This window comes from Lepus europaeus, chromosome X (genome assembly GCF_033115175.1).
Source record: "Lepus europaeus isolate LE1 chromosome X, mLepTim1.pri, whole genome shotgun sequence".
NCBI lineage: Eukaryota > Metazoa > Chordata > Mammalia > Lagomorpha > Leporidae > Lepus > Lepus europaeus.
In genome coordinates this window covers 24,211,332-24,227,654 of record NC_084850.1, presented here as the reverse complement: position 1 = coordinate 24,227,654, position 16,323 = coordinate 24,211,332, and the positions used below count along the sequence as shown (strand labels likewise).

The 16,323-nt window shown below is 45.9% G+C and overlaps 1 protein-coding gene and 1 non-coding gene across 2 annotated transcripts in view; both read right to left on the bottom strand.

Annotated features, from left to right (window-relative positions):
• FRMD7 (FERM domain containing 7) overlaps window positions 1–15,164 on the bottom strand; it is a 37,231-nt gene extending 22,067 nt beyond the window's left edge. Inside the window, exons 1-6 of the mRNA XM_062183010.1 lie at window positions 15,104–15,164; window positions 13,862–13,966; window positions 12,560–12,594; window positions 6,995–7,030; window positions 3,272–3,376; window positions 2,454–2,496 (exon numbers count right to left, since the gene is read on the bottom strand). Coding sequence (XP_062038994.1) covers window positions 2,454–2,496; window positions 3,272–3,376; window positions 6,995–7,030; window positions 12,560–12,594; window positions 13,862–13,966; window positions 15,104–15,164 — 385 coding nt within the window. The remainder of the gene's footprint in view (window positions 1–2,453; window positions 2,497–3,271; window positions 3,377–6,994; window positions 7,031–12,559; window positions 12,595–13,861; window positions 13,967–15,103) is intronic.
• Window positions 6,995–7,101, bottom strand: LOC133753852 (U6 spliceosomal RNA). The gene has a single exon (XR_009865094.1). It is a non-coding gene; the product is annotated as a U6 spliceosomal RNA (small nuclear RNA).
• Window positions 15,165–16,323: the final 1,159 nt, after the last annotated feature.

Here is a 16,323-nt window from a genome sequence, read left to right as displayed (position 1 = left end):
TTGTGAGCATGTGGGTAAAAACCAGTGCTTGGGAGCCTTTCTCCACTCTGTCTGTATCTCTCTTGCTTTGTGTCTCTCTGCCTCTCAAATAAATAAATAAACAACCTCCTTATCTTTACAACCAATTCCTTAGAGGAATTAAAAGATAAGGTTGATCTTGGCGTAAAATTTTCTGAAGTCCACGCATAGTTTTCTCATAATAAACATTTCCATGAATCCATGAACTTTTTGAAGACTCTCATACAAAAAAAAAAGTTATTTTTTTAGCAAATGCAAACTGATATCAAGATATCAAACTATTTGGCAAAGTAGGCTACAACTCACAAATGTGGAAAAAATTAGAAAGAGAAAGGGAGGCTTGTGAAACGTTTATCTGGGATTCCAATTTAATTAATCATCCTGCATGTTACCTTTGGAGCCTGTACCTGAGATTAGTTTCATGGAAGTCAGCAGAGGTAGGAATATCAAATGGTTAGTGGCAAGGGTGAGGCTAGAAAATTATTCAGAGTCCAGTGCCTTGTGTATCATGCTAATGAGTCTGGGCTTCACTCTCAGAACAATAGGGAGCTGTGAAGTCGTTTTAAGCAGTAGAGTTGTATGGACAGGGTTTTCTCTCTCTCTCTTTTATTTTATTTATTTATTTATTTTTTTTTTGACAGGCAGAGTGGACAGTGAGAGAGAGAGAGAGAGAGAGAGACAGAGAGAAAGGTCTTCCTTTTTGCCGTTGGTTCACCCTCCAATGGCCGCTGCGCGCTGCGGCCAGCGCACCGCGCTGATCCAAAGGCAGGAGCCAGGTGCTTCTCCTGGTCTCCCATGGGGTGCAGGGCCCAAGCACTTGGGCCATCCTCCACTGCACTCCCGGGCCATAGCAGAGAGCTGGACTGGAAGAGGAGTGATCAGGTCAGAATCTGGCGCCCCGACTGGGATTAGAACCTGGTGTGCTGGTGCCGCTAGGCGGAGGATTAGCCTGTTGAGCCATGGCACCGGCCTCTCTCTCTCTTTTTTAAAGATTTATTTATTTATCTGAAAGGCATAGTTATAGAGAGGCAGAGGCAGAGAGAAAGAGAGAGAAGTCTTCCATCTGCTGGTTCATAAATGGCGCAACGGCCAGAACTGGGATGATCGGCAGCCAGGCGACAAGAATTTTTTCCGGGTCTCCCACATGGGTGCAGGGGCCCAAGGACTTGAGCCATCTTCTACTGCTTTCCCAGGCCATAGCAGAGAGCTGGATTAGAAGAGGAGCAGCCGGGACTTGAACCGGCGCCCGTATGGGATGCCAACACAGAGGTGGTGGCTTTACCTGCTAGGCCACAATGCCGGCCCCAGATTGTGTTTCCAATAGATCCCTCTGGCAATAGTGTAGATGAAGGATCCAGGAGAATCAAGTTGGAAGCTATTGGAATACTGTCACAGATGATCCTTGCACAGTGTGAACAGACAAAATTGTGGGAAGCACCAACATGTGAAGAGCAGCCAGATTTAGAGGAATCAGAAAAAGAGACACTAAGACAGTGTTGCTCAAGGTGTTGATTGAAATCCGTCTCCCAGGGCCAACATTGTGGCACAGGAGTTAAGCCAACAAATGGGACAGCAGCATCCCATATCTGAGGCCACTTTGAGTCCCTGCTACTTCACTTCCAATCCAGCTTCCTGCTGATGTGCCTGGGAAGGCAGTCAAAGATGGCCTAACTGCTTGGGGCCTCTGCCACTCATGTGAGAGACCTAGATGGAGCTGCTGACTCCTAGCTTCAGCCTGGGCCAACCCTGGCTGCTGCAGCCATTTGGGGAGTGAATCAGCAGATGGAAGAGCTCTGTCTGTGTGTTTCTGTTTTTCTGCCACTGTGCCTTTCAAATAAATACTTTTTTAAAAAAAGAAAAATAAATTTACCTGCTTCAGAAACATCTGTGGAGTATTATAATATAGGCAGGTGGCTAGACCCCACGCCAGGAACAAGGCCCTGGAATGTGTGTTTTATCAAGAAACCCAGGTGATCCTAATGCACACTGAGACTTGAAAACAACCACACTGGATTGTGAAATATAGGGGGAAGTGTTACATACACAGTAGGTGCTGAAATACGAACTGAAGCAAATGGACAATGCTCGTGATGACATAAAACTAAAGCAGCTTCAGGCAGAAGGTGACGGCATTGCGGATTGACATTAAGGATGCTTGAAGATGTGCAGTGCCCGAGTGTGAGATTCCCAGAGCCAATCTGCAGAGTGCTGTCATTATCAGGGTTGTTCAGATTTACTCAAAGATCCAGGGGCATGATTTCCGTCATCTCAGGCAAAAAATTAAACCATTTTCTAAATTGCTACATTTACTGGAAGTATGAAGGACTGAAACAATCTATCAAAGCTCCTTTGTCCCCTTATAGTAAGGTGAGGAACTGTGTGGTGTTGCTGAAGTATTTTTCAACTATCTTCCTTAAATTATTTTCCATACTTACTTTTTACTTGCTTTGTTATGGGCTTCAGAAGTTCCAACCAAACCTGGAATAACATTAATGAAAATATTGGTAGAACATGGTTTTGAGTGAAGCCTTTCTTTTCTTTTGTGGTAACAGATAAAGAAATAAATACCAGAACTATTTTAACATCTAACCATACTAAGAAACAAATAGCAGTGTCAGAGAGAGGACATACCTTTACCACATTCAGTCTGCCCCTAAATTTTCCCTAAGGACAAGTGAACATTTTTGATCTATAAGCTCTGTTGACATTTCAATCACAGCGCCTCTGCCTCAGTAGGACAACGGAAGTGCCACATACAAGGCTCATTAGTTGCTACAAGACTAATAATGAAGGCATTTGGCTCCATGTTTGAATGCTACAGTCCTCAAACGCCAGCTTAATAGACCTAATGAGCCTTTCTGGGCAGGTGCCAGATTACAGATGGCCAAGGCAGGACAAGGTGACAGAACCTGGGTGAATATGAGGACCTAAGAGAGTGGAGAGGAGAGCCCCCCAGATATTCCCTGCTGAGGGCAGAGTCCCGATTCTGAATGCTGAAGTCCAGTCTCTGCAAAGTCAAAATAGATAAAGCCTGGTAGCTGATCACAAAGGGACAAAACAAGTTCAAGGGTGAAAAAGTTTGCGTTTGGTGGATGGAGGTGACTGTAGCACTACAAGGGGGAAGAAGGGAAAACAGGTACCAGATTCAACAACTTTGCAAGGATGAACATAATTTTGTGCCATTCCATCCGAGGTTTGAGCCCTATTGACTTCACTGAAAACTGCATTTGAAAGCAACGTTAGATGGACTTACATTATTTCCAGAATGGCTGCAGAATTCTAATCCAAAATATTCCTTCTCAGCAAGGTTGAGATGGCTGCAACTGAGGTTAAACAGTGCCTTTCCGGAAGATTTTTGCTAAAGGAGACACAGACATCACAGCACAGTTTGTGTTCTTCACCTGATACTATTGTTACAGTGTGGAATAAAGGGGAGAAGCCACAAGGCATTCTCGAAGCCCCCACCCCCACCCGCACTCGGCCCCGCCAGGTTCCTTGAAGCTTGTCTTCCTGAATTAAGTTAAGCCTCAAAGACGGATCCACGCATCTATTTGGAAGTTGCGTTAGGGATATCCCCCAAAACAACCTCACACTGATGACCAACTCTTTGGACAGAAGAGAGCCTTGCATTTAACTCCGGCTGCAAATTGACCCTCCTTTCGATTGAATTCTTTCATCAATCCCACAGCGATTGGAATGATCTTGCCTGAATTGTCAGTTCAATCAAGCTGTAAATCTGACCCTACTATTCCCCTGCTAAAAAGCCTGCAGTGGTTCCCCTCAGGATAAAACTTCCCCCTCGCTCACGTGGCCCTGCCTGCCCCTCCAGCCTCATCTCTCGCCCCTCGGTCCTGACAGTTCCTCTCTAATAATCGCTGCCTGCTCCTAGTTCCCCGCACATGGCAAGTCGTTTCATGCCTCCGTGCTTCTGCTGTTGTCATTTTCTCTACTGATCGCCCTTCCCACCTGTCTGGGGTTGCCTTACTGCTACTCAGCTCGGATGTCATTTCCCCAGGACAGCTTTCCCCAGCCCCTGTCAGCACCAGGTTAAGCCAAGGGCAGTCTCCTGTGCTCCCAGACGCCCTCGGGCTTACCTCACCCCAGCACTTCTTATTACACTGGACGTCTAGTCTACTTTCCCCATGCAACTGAATTCCTCCACAGCCCAGACCTGGCTTTATTCTCCCCCATTGTTCGCCAGGTCTAACTCAGAGCATGGCACATAGTAGCAGCTCCTGAATGTTTGCTTCTCCAAGTTGACACTGATCAAATGAATCAGAGTTCGTTGGTTTTTTCTTTTCTTTTCTTTTTTTTTTTTTTTTTTTTTGCAGGTGGGCTCACCGAATCTGCACACAGCGCTCTGTTTACCTAAGGCCACCTTATTTTTTTTTCTTCATAAAGCCCACAAGGTACCATATTGGGGGGGGGGGGGCTCCAAGAACAAGAAGTTTGAAGAGCTCTTTGAAAATCTCTTTGCCCAGAGTCCGGCTGAAGCTGATCTTTAGCAGTCACCGTGGCTAAAACTTGAGGGTTGCTGTTCCAGGGAGGAAGGTGATGGGAAAATTGGGCCCTGGCTGATGGGCACAAAGACAGGCTGCTGAAAGCCCCTAGTTAAAGCGGAGTCACGCGGTGCCTATAGCGCGCTGCAAAGGAGGCCGGGTGCAGGCAAATGTCGCTGGAAATCACCGACCCACAGAATTCGCAGCAACCTTGAGAGGTCAGCGAGTCCTCTGAGCGCCCACCCCCACTTCGCCCTCAAGGCAGCAGCAGCAGCACAGGAACAGAGCCCACAGCTGGGATTTAATAGCTTCCAGGAAGGCGGCCTCCCTGCCCCCCTCCCCCCACTGACCAAAAATACACCCCTCTGCCTCTGGACGTCTCTCCACACCCCAGAGCTCACCGACTCAAGATTCATTGGGGTTAACCACGGTCCTATTTCTAAAGGCAAGTCGGCCACAAAGGGTGAAATCTGTTGCATCCCTAGCACCTGGAGAGAGCTGCCATACTGAGGAACCCGGGCTTCGATTTGATGTGGGCAACGCCATCGGGCCGAGGGCCAGGAAAGGGGGCTCAGCCCTTGGGGGGGGGGTGCTGACGCTGAGGGCACTGGGGGCTGGGAGTGGGGGCTCTTGGTAGGGGGCAGGTAGGGGGGTAGTTTTTGCCTATGTGGCAACCTTGCCTGGAGCAAATGCTGACACAAACCATTCCAGACAGATGAAATCGCTCCTATTTTTAAAGTCCTCCAGACAAGGAACTGCCACGAGATTTTTTATTATGAAACAACAACAAAAAAGAATTTCTAAAGAGAGAGGGATGACAGCAATACTTTTTCCAACAGTAAAGAAACATTTCAGTCACGAGGACCAAATTCTGTCGTAGGCTCCAGTTTCTTTGCAAACAGTTCAGGGAGCTCAAGATTTCCTTTTGGCTTCTTCATTTTTCATTCTTATTTTGCATTGCGGCACTTAATCCTCCCTATCAACACTGCCACATTCCATGTGTCTGTATATTTAAATGTTTCTGCAGTCACTAAGAATATATAGCCCTTCTCCCCGAAGTTTCAAATCAAAGCCTTCTTTTTACTCCCCTCCGGAAGATCCCATACCAAGTCCTGGTATATATGAATAACCCCCTGATTTGTCCAGTCTTGTAAATGTTGCCAACTGGTTCCAAAAGCCTTTGGCATTTATGCCCCTGGAGATCAGGCACTCACGTGGCTCCAGCTCTCCACCCCCATCTCCGGGAGCGGCACTTCCCTGCAGTCCTCCATAGCCTACGTTGAAATTGGCCAGCCCTGTGGAATGTGTTGCATAACAGGTAAGGTCTTGGTTACGTCTCAACATGCAGCCTTTCTTTTCTGTTTGTTTGTTTCTGTTTCTATTTTTTTTTTTTTTACCATTAAGATCCCATTCCTCAATTTCTGTGTTATGATTATCTGTCTCATACTCTCTGCTTATGTACAACTTTCTCCTTTTCTCTGAGTCTCTGAACAATTGCTCGCTCATGGGTAAGCCACACTTTTCAGCATTCTAATCAAGCTGCTTAGTGGATCTAAAATTCTTTCCCACCAGTCAGTCCTCCCACTCAAGGAAGTGAAACTACAAATCTGTATCCTGTCTTGCCCTCATCTCCCTTGGATTACAGTGCAGCAGTGTCTACCTTTGAATAATGCATGTACTATTTTCTTTATTTTTTAAAAAAGAAATTATTCATTTACATTTTAAATCTATTTGAGAGACAGACAAAAAAAGAGACAGAGAGGCAGAGTGACAAATAGTCAGAGAGCTCCCATTTGCTGGTTCACCCTCCCATCCTCCCCCAACTCCCCGTAAGAAATTCCTCCAATGGCTGGGACTGGACCTGCCTGAACCTGGGAGCTGGAAACTCAGTTCAGGTCTCCTGCATGGGTTGGCAGGAACCCAACCACCTCCATCACGCCTGCCTCCTAGGGTCCATACCAACAAGAACCTGGAGTCAGGAACGGGAAGCAGGCAGCAAACCCAGGCACTCCCATGTGTGACTCAGGTCTCTTAACTGCTCTGCTAAATTTCTGTCTCCTACGTATTATTTTGAACAGACCTTTCCGAACTTGCATTTATAAATTCAGTTCACGGGGTCATAATCATTGGACACTGATTCTTAGGGTGCCAATCATCTCCTCATGGAAAAAAAAATACTAATCAAAATGGCTAGCTCTAGAAACCAAATCATTGAACTCTCTTTGCCCCCAGAACGGTTGCCAATTTGTTAAAATAAACCCGATTGTAATCTTGTACTACTTTCTAACTGGAGGATTGGGGCAAATCAATTAGCTAATAGACTTATCTACCTTTCTCAGGTATCTGAAGACAAAAACCACGTGTTTGGTTTAAGCACACTGCCTGGTAAAAAATGGACATTCAGTAAGTGGCTACTGGAAAAAAATAGATGAATAGCACCCCCCCAATTTTTTTTACGTAAAAATGTAATTTTTCACAAAAATATGGAACACTTCATGAATTTGCGTGTCATCCTTGTGCAGGGGCCATGCTAATTTTCTCTGTATCGTTCCAATTTTACTTTATGTGCTGCCGAAGTAAGCACTAGGCCCCTAAATTTAACTTGATTCATGTTCATTAGCATGAGAGTCTTCGCAGGAGTAAAACAGATTAGTCACTATGCGACCTTGGGCAAATTACAGAACCTGTCTGAGCCTTGGTGTGCTCATCTATAAAATGGAGGTAAAAATGGTATCGTCTCATAGGGTCATGATGAGGATTACACAAGATAATTCAAATCAGGGTCTTTGTACATCATGTGACTTACACAATGCATACATGTAGAAAAATGAGTCAGGGGGGCTGGCGCCGTGGCTCACTTGGTTAATCCTCACGCTGGCATCCCTTATGGGCGCCAGGTTCTAGTCCCAGTTGCTCCTCTTCCAGTCCAGCTCTCTGCTGTGGCCCGGGAAGGCAGTGGAGGATGGCCCAAGTGCTTGGGCCCCTGCACCTGCATGGGAGACCAGGAGGAAGCACCTGGCTCCTAGCTTCGGATCGGCCATTTGGGGAGTGAACCAACGGAAGGAAGACCTTTCTCTCTCTCTCTCTGTCTCTCTCACTGTCTAACTCTGCTTTCAAAAAAAAAATGAGTCAGGATATACATCAAACCAATGCTGACAGCATTATCTCTGAAGAATGGACAAAATAAGGGAGACTTCAACTTTTTACTCTGTACATGTCTGAGGTTGTGTTTTGTTTTTTTTTTTTTTTTAATAAATGAGCAAGGACAGTAGAAACTTTCTTAACCAACTTCCACTCAACAATGAGCAGACAATGTATTTCATTCCCTCTTTAAGACATTGGTGGAGGGCCGGTGCTGTGACGCAGTGGGTTAAAGCCCTGGCCTAGGGTGTCGGCATCCCATATGGGTGCGGTGGGCGCGGTTCAAGTCCCAGCTGCTCCACTTCTGATCAAGCTCTCTGCTATCGCCTGGGAAAGCAGTGGAGGATGGCCCAAGTCCTTGGGCCCCTGCACCTGCGTGGGAGACCTGGAGGAGGCTCCTGGCTCCTGGCTCTCTGGCCGTTGTGGCCATCTGGGGAGTAAACCAGTGGATGGAAGACCTCTCTCTGTCTTTACCTCTCTCTGTAACTCTTTTAAATAAATCTTTAAAAAAAAGACATTGGTGGGATGGGCATTTGGCATAATGGTTGAGACACAGCTTGAGATACCTGCATCCCCTATCAGACAGAGTGCCTGAGATAGAATCCCGGCTCTGCTCTTGATGCCGGCTTCCTGCCAATGCACACCCAAGGAGGCAGCTGCTTATGGCTCAAAGTGTTGGGTCCCTGCTATTCACATGGGAGACCCAGATTGAGATCTTGGCTCCTGATTTGGCCTGGCCCAACCTTAACTGTTGCAAGAATTTGGAGAGTCATTCAGTAGATGGCAATGCCCTCTCTCTCTGTGTGTCTGCCTGCCTTCCTTTCAAATTAGTCAAATAAATTTTAAAAACGAAAAACAAGGATTGGCAGACTCCCACATCATGATGAAAGCTCATGGCTAGTAGGACACTCTAATATGATGGTAGGCTTTGACATCAGTTGAGTCCCACGTTTACAAATAATTATCTTCTTGAACATATTTTTGACAGCTCTATTTGGTATTCCAATTACATAACATAATTAAATTATAGATATTTCAAAAACTATTATGACTAGTAAAAGCAGGAATTGTCTCTGTGAAAATTAAGTTGATCTCTTTGTAATGACTGAGTAAGGTGGGCCTATCCAAAAATGTGCTGTCAAATTAGTTTTGGATATGACAGCAGTGAGAGAGTGATGGGGAAAAGAAATAAAAATTTAGAAGGATTCTGTTCTCCAGTTCTTTTTGGCAGGTTAAGCTACAACATACAATATTGGTTTGAGTTCCAGCTCCTCCACTTCCAATTTAGCTCCCTGCTAATGCTCCTGGGCAGGCAATGGAGGATGGCTCAAGTTCTTCAACTTTCAAATAAATAAATAAATAAATAAATCTTAAAAATAAATAAATAAATGAGGGCCGGCACTGTGGCATAGCAGGTAAAGCTGCTGCCTGAAGTGCCAGCATCCCTTATGGGCAACAGTTCAAGTCTTCTCCATTTCTGAGCCAGCTGTCTGATAATGTGCCTGGGAAAGCAGCAGCAGATGACCCAATGCTTGGGCCCCTGCACCCACATGGGAGACCCAGAAGAAGCTCCTCGGTCCTGGTTTTGGCCTGGCCCAGCCCCAGCTGTTGTGGCCATTTGGGAAGGGAACCAGAGAATGGAAGATATCTCTCTTTGTCTCTCCTGCTCTCTCTGTAACTCTGACTCCCAAAGAAATTAAAAAAAAAATTTTAAAAAGGAAAGACAAAGGAGAACACAATCAGAAGTCTGTATTCAAAAAAGGACCTTGGCCCTACATCAAAAATTGGCAGATGAATATAAATGTGTAAGTTTTATACTAAGATTGGCGATTAAATGTGTTTGTGTATTATGTATATATGATTTATTATGAGTCTTTGCTTTGGCAAATTTTATCAATCAACTGACCAACAACACTTTAGCCAGCATTAGAAAAAAAGAGACTTTTGGCCGGCGCCGTGGCTTAACAGGCTAATCCTACGCCTTGCGGCGCCGGCACACCGGGTTCTAGTCCCGGTTGGGGCGCCGGATTCTATCCCGGTTGTCCCTCTTCCAGGCCAGCTCTCTGCTATGGCCCAGGAGTGCAGTGGAGGATGGCCCAAGTCCTTGGGCCCTGCACCCGCATGGGAGACCAGGAGAAGCACCTGGCTCCTGGCTTCGGATCAGCGAGATGCGCCGGCCACAGCGGCCATTGGAGGGTGAACCAACGGCAAAAAGGAAGACCTTTCTCTCTGTCTCTCTCTCTCTCTCTCTCACTATCCACTCTGCCTGTCAAAAAAAAAAAAAAAAAGAAGAAAGAAAAAAGAGACTTTTAATATATCCACATATTGATTATATACTTAACAATACACATTACAATTAAAGTTTCAGAAAAGGATAGTTTGAAACAAATAGCATATTATGAACAGAAGTGTAATAGGATATTTTTACTTTTTCCTTATGCTTGTTATGTTCTTCAAAGGAATGCTATAGATATGACAAAAGTTAAAAAGCACAGTAAAGCACAAAGTGTCTTATAATCACTTCTGTTTGCATTCCAAATATTTCTTACCTCCCCCTCAGGAAATTGTTCTCAAATGTACACATAATAATCACTCATGCTCCTTTATGTTTATGCCTCAATTTTTAACCCAAAATACAACCAGCTTAGTCAGCTCAGGCTGCCATAACAGAATACCATAGATTGGGTGGCTCAAACAATAGAAATTAATTTTCACACAGCCTGAAGGCTAGAAATCCAAGATGAGAGTGCCAGCATGGTCAGATTCTGGTAAAGTATCTCTTTCAAATGGCTTGCAGATAACCGTCTTCTTGTTATGGTCTCAAATGGGGAAGGGGAGGGAGGTAAGGAGGGGAGAGAAGGGAAAGGGAAAAGAGGGAAGAGGGAGAATGAAAGGGAGGAGAGGGAAAGGGACAGGGATGGAACTAGGGTTGTCCGTTTTGAATCCTGGATGCTTCACTTCCTGATGCAGGTCCCTGCTAATATGCCTGGGAAAGCAGTGGAGGATGGCCCAACTACATGGGTCCCTGCCAGCCACATGGGAGACCCAGATGGAGTTCCTGGCTCCTGGCTTCCGCTTGGGCTATACCTGGCTGTCATGGTCTTCTGGGTAGTAAACCAGGGGATGAAAGATAGCTTGCTCTCGCTCTCCCTTGCCCCCACCTTTTAAATAAATAAATCTTTAAAGAAAAGAAAGAGAGAGGGTAAGGGGGAGAGGGAGGGGAGGGAGAAAGGGTAGGAGTGGAGAGAGAGAATTCTCTTTTTATAAGGCTACCAATCCTATTGGACAAAGACCCCACCCATATTACCTCATTTAACCTCTATTATTTCCTAAAAGCCCCATCTCCAATTCAGTCACACTGAGAGTGAGAGCTTCAATATGGAAATTTGGGGAGGATACAAATCAACCCATAGCAAGGACCCAGGTTTACCGTTCACATCAGTTACTATATTTACTCTTTATGACTTTTGGCTCTTTTCAAACTCTAAATCCACGCTCAGATAATGAAGATTTGTGAGGCATTTTGGAAAGAATGTACTCAGTTTCAGAAGGCCAAAGAAGAGTTCCAAGAATGTGCTGAGCACCTGCAATAAATATGAGGGGCAGCACACCATGGTGGCTAAGAATGTGGGCTCTGCAGCCAGATGTACTTGGCTCTAGTTCTAACTCCTCCACCCACTAGAGGGCTGATCACGGGCAGGCTGCTTAATCTCTCAGAGCCTCAGTTTCCTCAATTCCAAAATAGAATTTTCAGAAGCCAGACACAAGAGGCCACATACGAAGATTCCATTTATATGAAATTTCCAGCGGCCGGCGCTGTGGCACAGGGGGTTGACACCCTGGCCTGAAGTTCCAGCATCCCATATAGGCGCTGGTTCGAGACCCGGCTGCTCCACTTCCAATCCAGCTCTCTGCTGTGGCCTGGGAAAGCAGTGGAAGATGGCCCAACCCCTTGGGCCCCTGAACCCATGTGGGAGACTGGAAGAAGCTCCTGGCTCCTGGCTTCAGATCTGCACAGCTCTGGCCATTGTGGCCATCTGGGGAGTGAACCATTGGATGGAAGACTCTCTCTTTCTCTCTCTCTCTCTCTCTCTCTGCCTCTCCTCTCTCTCTATGTAACTCTGACTTTCAAATAAATAAATAAATATTTAAAAAAAAGAAATTTCCAGAATAGGCAAATCCATAGGAATAGAAACAAGATTCATGGTTACCGGAGGCTGGGGAGGGGTGTAAGGGACAGTGACTGCTAATTAGAGGTTTCTCTTCGGGACGATGAAAATATTCTGGACTTAGATAGTTGTGATGGTTGCTCAATGTAGCGAGTATACTAAAAATCACTTAGCTGTACACTTTAAGAGGATGAATTTTCTGGTGTGTGCATTGTATGTCAGTTTCTAAAAGGATCACAGTGAGCATCGAATGAGAATATTAAGTACTTTATATAGTGCCTGGGCCATAGCAAAAGCTCAGTAAGTGTTTGCTATTTGTAGGGTGGCCATATAATTTATTGACCAAGCTTGGATGGTTTTGAGGTGACAAGGAGCAGGAGTAATAATTATATTATCACAACAGGAATAAACCAGAGCTGTTTGGGACAAACTGTGGAATGTGATTACCTGGCTATTAGCATTTGGACCACCCAAGGGATCTATTTTGACAAGGCCAGGATGTCTTTGACGATTCAAGATCTGTAGTCCCAGTTGGGGCACCGGTTCTATCCTGGTTGCTCCTCTTCCAGTCCGGCTCTCTGCTGTGGCCCGGGAGTGCAGTGAAGGATGGCCCAAGTGCTTGGGCCCTGCACCCACATGGGAGACCAGGAGGAAGCACCTGGCTCCTGGCTTCAGATCGGCGCAGCGCGCCGGCTGTGGCGCATCAGCCGTAGCGCCATTTGGGAGGTGAACCAAAAATTTCATGGAAATGTGTATTATGAAGAAAACTACGCATGGGTTTCCAAAATGCCATGCACCCAAGTAAACTCATCTTTTAGTGCCCCTTCTCCATGAACTTTTTAAAGTTCCTTCATATATGCTTTTACCCTTTTGTGACCATTTCCACCATCTCTTCAACCAACAATGTATCACTGAGCACCTGTTGTGGGCCAGGTACTTTCCTAGGTTTTCAGGGAGCTGATATGAACAACACTGAGGCATTACTACCAAGGAACACATAGACTGGCAGTCAAGACAGGCACAGCAGTAGTTCATCACAGTAGTTAGGGCAAAGTGTCTTTGCAGAGGTGTGTATACCAGGGTCAGTACAGGATCACGCCCAAAGGGCACTTAACCCAGGAAGATGGGTAAGAGGGTAGTACAAGGGATCCCTAAGAGAGAAGACAACTAATTGGAGGTGTAAAAAAAGAATTGGAATTCATCAGGTGAAGAGAAGGAAGCTAGAAGGGAGTCAGAGGCAGAAGAGTTTAGAAAACTGGGTGGGGCCAGCGCTGTGGCCTAGCAGGTTAAGCTTCCGCCTGCAGTACTGACATCCCATATGGGCACCAGTTCGTGTCCCAGCTACTCCTCTTCCAATCCAGCTCTCTGCTAATGTGCCTGGGAAAGCAGTGGAAGATGGCCCAAGTCTTTGGGCCCGTGCACCTACATGGGAGACGGAAGAAACTCCTGGCTCAAGGCTTCCGATTGGCCCAGCTCTGGCCACTGAAGCCATTTGGGGCATAAACCAGTGGATAGAAGACCTTTCTCTGTCTCTCCCTCTCTCTGTAAATCTACCTCTCAATAAATAAATCTTTAAAAAAGACATTAGTTTCAAAAGAGAGAGAGAGAGAGAGGAAGGGAGGGAGGGAGGAAAAAAGGAAGGAAGGAAGGAAGGAAGGGAGGAAGGAAGGAAGGAAGGAAGGAAAGAGGAATAACGAAGACTAGGTGTGAACAGTGAACCTGCAAGCATTTTGATGTTACTAAAAGTGAAAGTGAGACAAAGCATCTGACATACTGGACAGAAGCCATACGCAGGAGGGCCTTTTGTGGTACATGAAGCTATGTGCCTTCAGGTGGGGTGCACCATGAGGCTGACTGACTGTAAGCGGTGAGTCGCTCTCATCAGACTTGTGTTTGAGGAACACTGGCCTGGAAAGCACATATGAATCACCTGCAGGTCTTGTTGCAAGGCAGATTCGGATGCCAGAGGCCTGGGAATGGACATTCCTAACAGGCTCCTAAGGGACTCGCCTGGTGCTGCTCTGTGGATTATACCTTGAGGAACAACAGGGGAAGGCTGAGAGCGTGGGGAGGCAAAACTGATGACAGAGGAGCACGGCTTGCTGCCACAGTTCAGATGAGAGAAGCTAGTTTGGGGCACTTCAAAAAGTTTACGGCAAAGGACATTAAAAATAGCTTCTTTTGGTGCCAAAAAGTTTGAAATCCATGCATCCAAGGGGTCTTTGAAAAGTTCATGGAAGGGGCTGGCTTTGGGGTACAGTGGGTTAAACCGCCCATTTCACTGCCTGCATCTCATCATGGAGTGCTAGTTCTAATCCAGGCTGCTCCACTTCCAATCCAGCTCTCTGCTAATGCACCCAGGAAAGCAGCAGAAGAGGGCCCAAGTATTTGGATCCCTGTCAGCCATGGGGGAGACCTGAATGGAGTTTCTGGCTCCTGGCTTTGGCCTCGCCCAGCCTCAGCTGTTATAGATATTTGGGGAGTAAAGCAGAGGATGGAAGATTTCTCTCCCTCTCTCCCTCTCTCCCTTTCTCTCTGTTGCTCTACCCTTAAAGTAAATAAACATCTAAATTGTATTTTAAAAGTCCAAGGAAAATGCACATTATGAAAACATTATGCTTGAATTTCAAGGGGTATTTTTTGTACCACAAAAACCTTATCTTTGAACTTTTTTGTATAGGGGACGTGTCCCCATAATGATATAACTGGACTTGGGGTGGTAACAGACAGGGAGGATCCCAGAGATTACTGGCACTCTCTCTGCAGGCCTTAGAGACTTGCTTCCCTCTTGCTCACTGTCCGGGTAAGAGTTGGCATCTACTCTGAGCTTAAGCTACATCTTGCAGTCTTTATGCATCACTTTGCACTTCTCTGACATTTCTTTCTTTACCAACTGGTCTACCAACCACGTGGACAACAAGAGGAGACACAAGCACCTTGCCTAACCTACTCCTCATCCACGCCTTGTTACTCAATTCTCCCTACACCACCCTACTTAAAAGGGGAGAAGTTCCAGAACATTCTTCACCACTTATCTATGCACATATTTAAGCCTCTCCTGTGAGATTCCCTACCATTTGCACAAGTCTGAAAAGAAAATCCTGGCTCATCATATCAAAAGCTTTCTGCTGGCATAAACTTCTAGAAGATTCTTTTGACATCCCACCTCTGATGTGTTCTTATTTCCTTCTAAAGACACTCATCTAGCACAATTCTTCCTAGTGTTTTATGGGGAACCTCAAGGCCTCCTTTTCTAGAAGCCCTTTTGAGACTCACCCCTTTTGCCCACCCTGGCATTAGCCCGAAATCGGGTCCATTCCCAATCATATAAGCACATTGCCCACTAGCTCCGGCTGGCTACTTTCCGTCTCCTTTTACTCTTCAAAGCCTGAACTCCAAATGACATATTTTGGAACTCAGGACTGGCTAGGGAGTGGACTTGTGCTGCTAAGTACACCAGGAAGCCTGAAGGTATTTCTGTGTTTTGGTACCATCTGATGCAGATGCAGGCTCAGACCATTTGCAATGGTGCTGATTTCATTTTGGTCACACAGTGAAACCTGCTTTTGCATCCTGGTCCATTAGTACCCTCCTTCACTTGAACCTGCTCTCTTTAGGAATAGCAATAGGCACACACCTCACTTATAGAGGGCTCGGACCCCCCTGAAGGCAAGCCTTTCTCCTCTCTTATACCCATAGGCTGCATCAAGGAATCTCAGAGCCTCTTGAGTATTAAGGCCTGAGATTACTTTTTAAAGATTTTTACTTTTCACTAAAAAAGCAAATAGTCTGACACTGGGGGTGAAAAACGATGAGTCTGATGTTGTAGTACAGTGGGTTAAGTTTCTGCCTGTGACACCAGCATCCCACATGAGTACCAGTTCTAGTCCTGGCTGTTCCACTTTCTGAGCCAGCTCCCTGCTAATGCACCTGGGAAAGCAGCAGAAGATAACCCAAGTGTTTGGGCCCCTGCCCCCCAGGTGGGAGACCTGGATGGAGTTCCTGGCTCCTGGCTTCTGCCTGGTCAACCATCTTGGTCATTTAGGGAGTGAAGGAGCCAATGGAAGATCTTTGTCTCTCCCTCCCTCTCTGTAACTCTGCCTTTCAAATAAATAAATAAGTCCTTAAAAAAGAGGTATGTGCATATCTTCCACGTTTACCAGAATAATCAAGTGAAACCAATTTTGCAAGAAATAAATTGAATCTACTTTGAAAGTTTGCACTGAGTAAGCCACCCAGGGAAATGGGCAAAATGCCCCTTCAGGCTAGGGCAGAAGAAATTCCATTGACCAAGCTGTGAGCCTTCTGGGGGTTTAACTCCTGGTGAAAAGAGAACCGCTGGGTGTTGTGAAAGGCTAATTGCCAGGTAGCAGCAATTCATTCTAAGAGAGAGCGCTCTCCACCGGCAGTCTGGTCTTTCAGCAGCTGGTGGAGGGGAAGGTGCAGGTAGACACATCAAAGAGCAAAGACTAAGTAGGAAGTCAACTGAGGCCTTT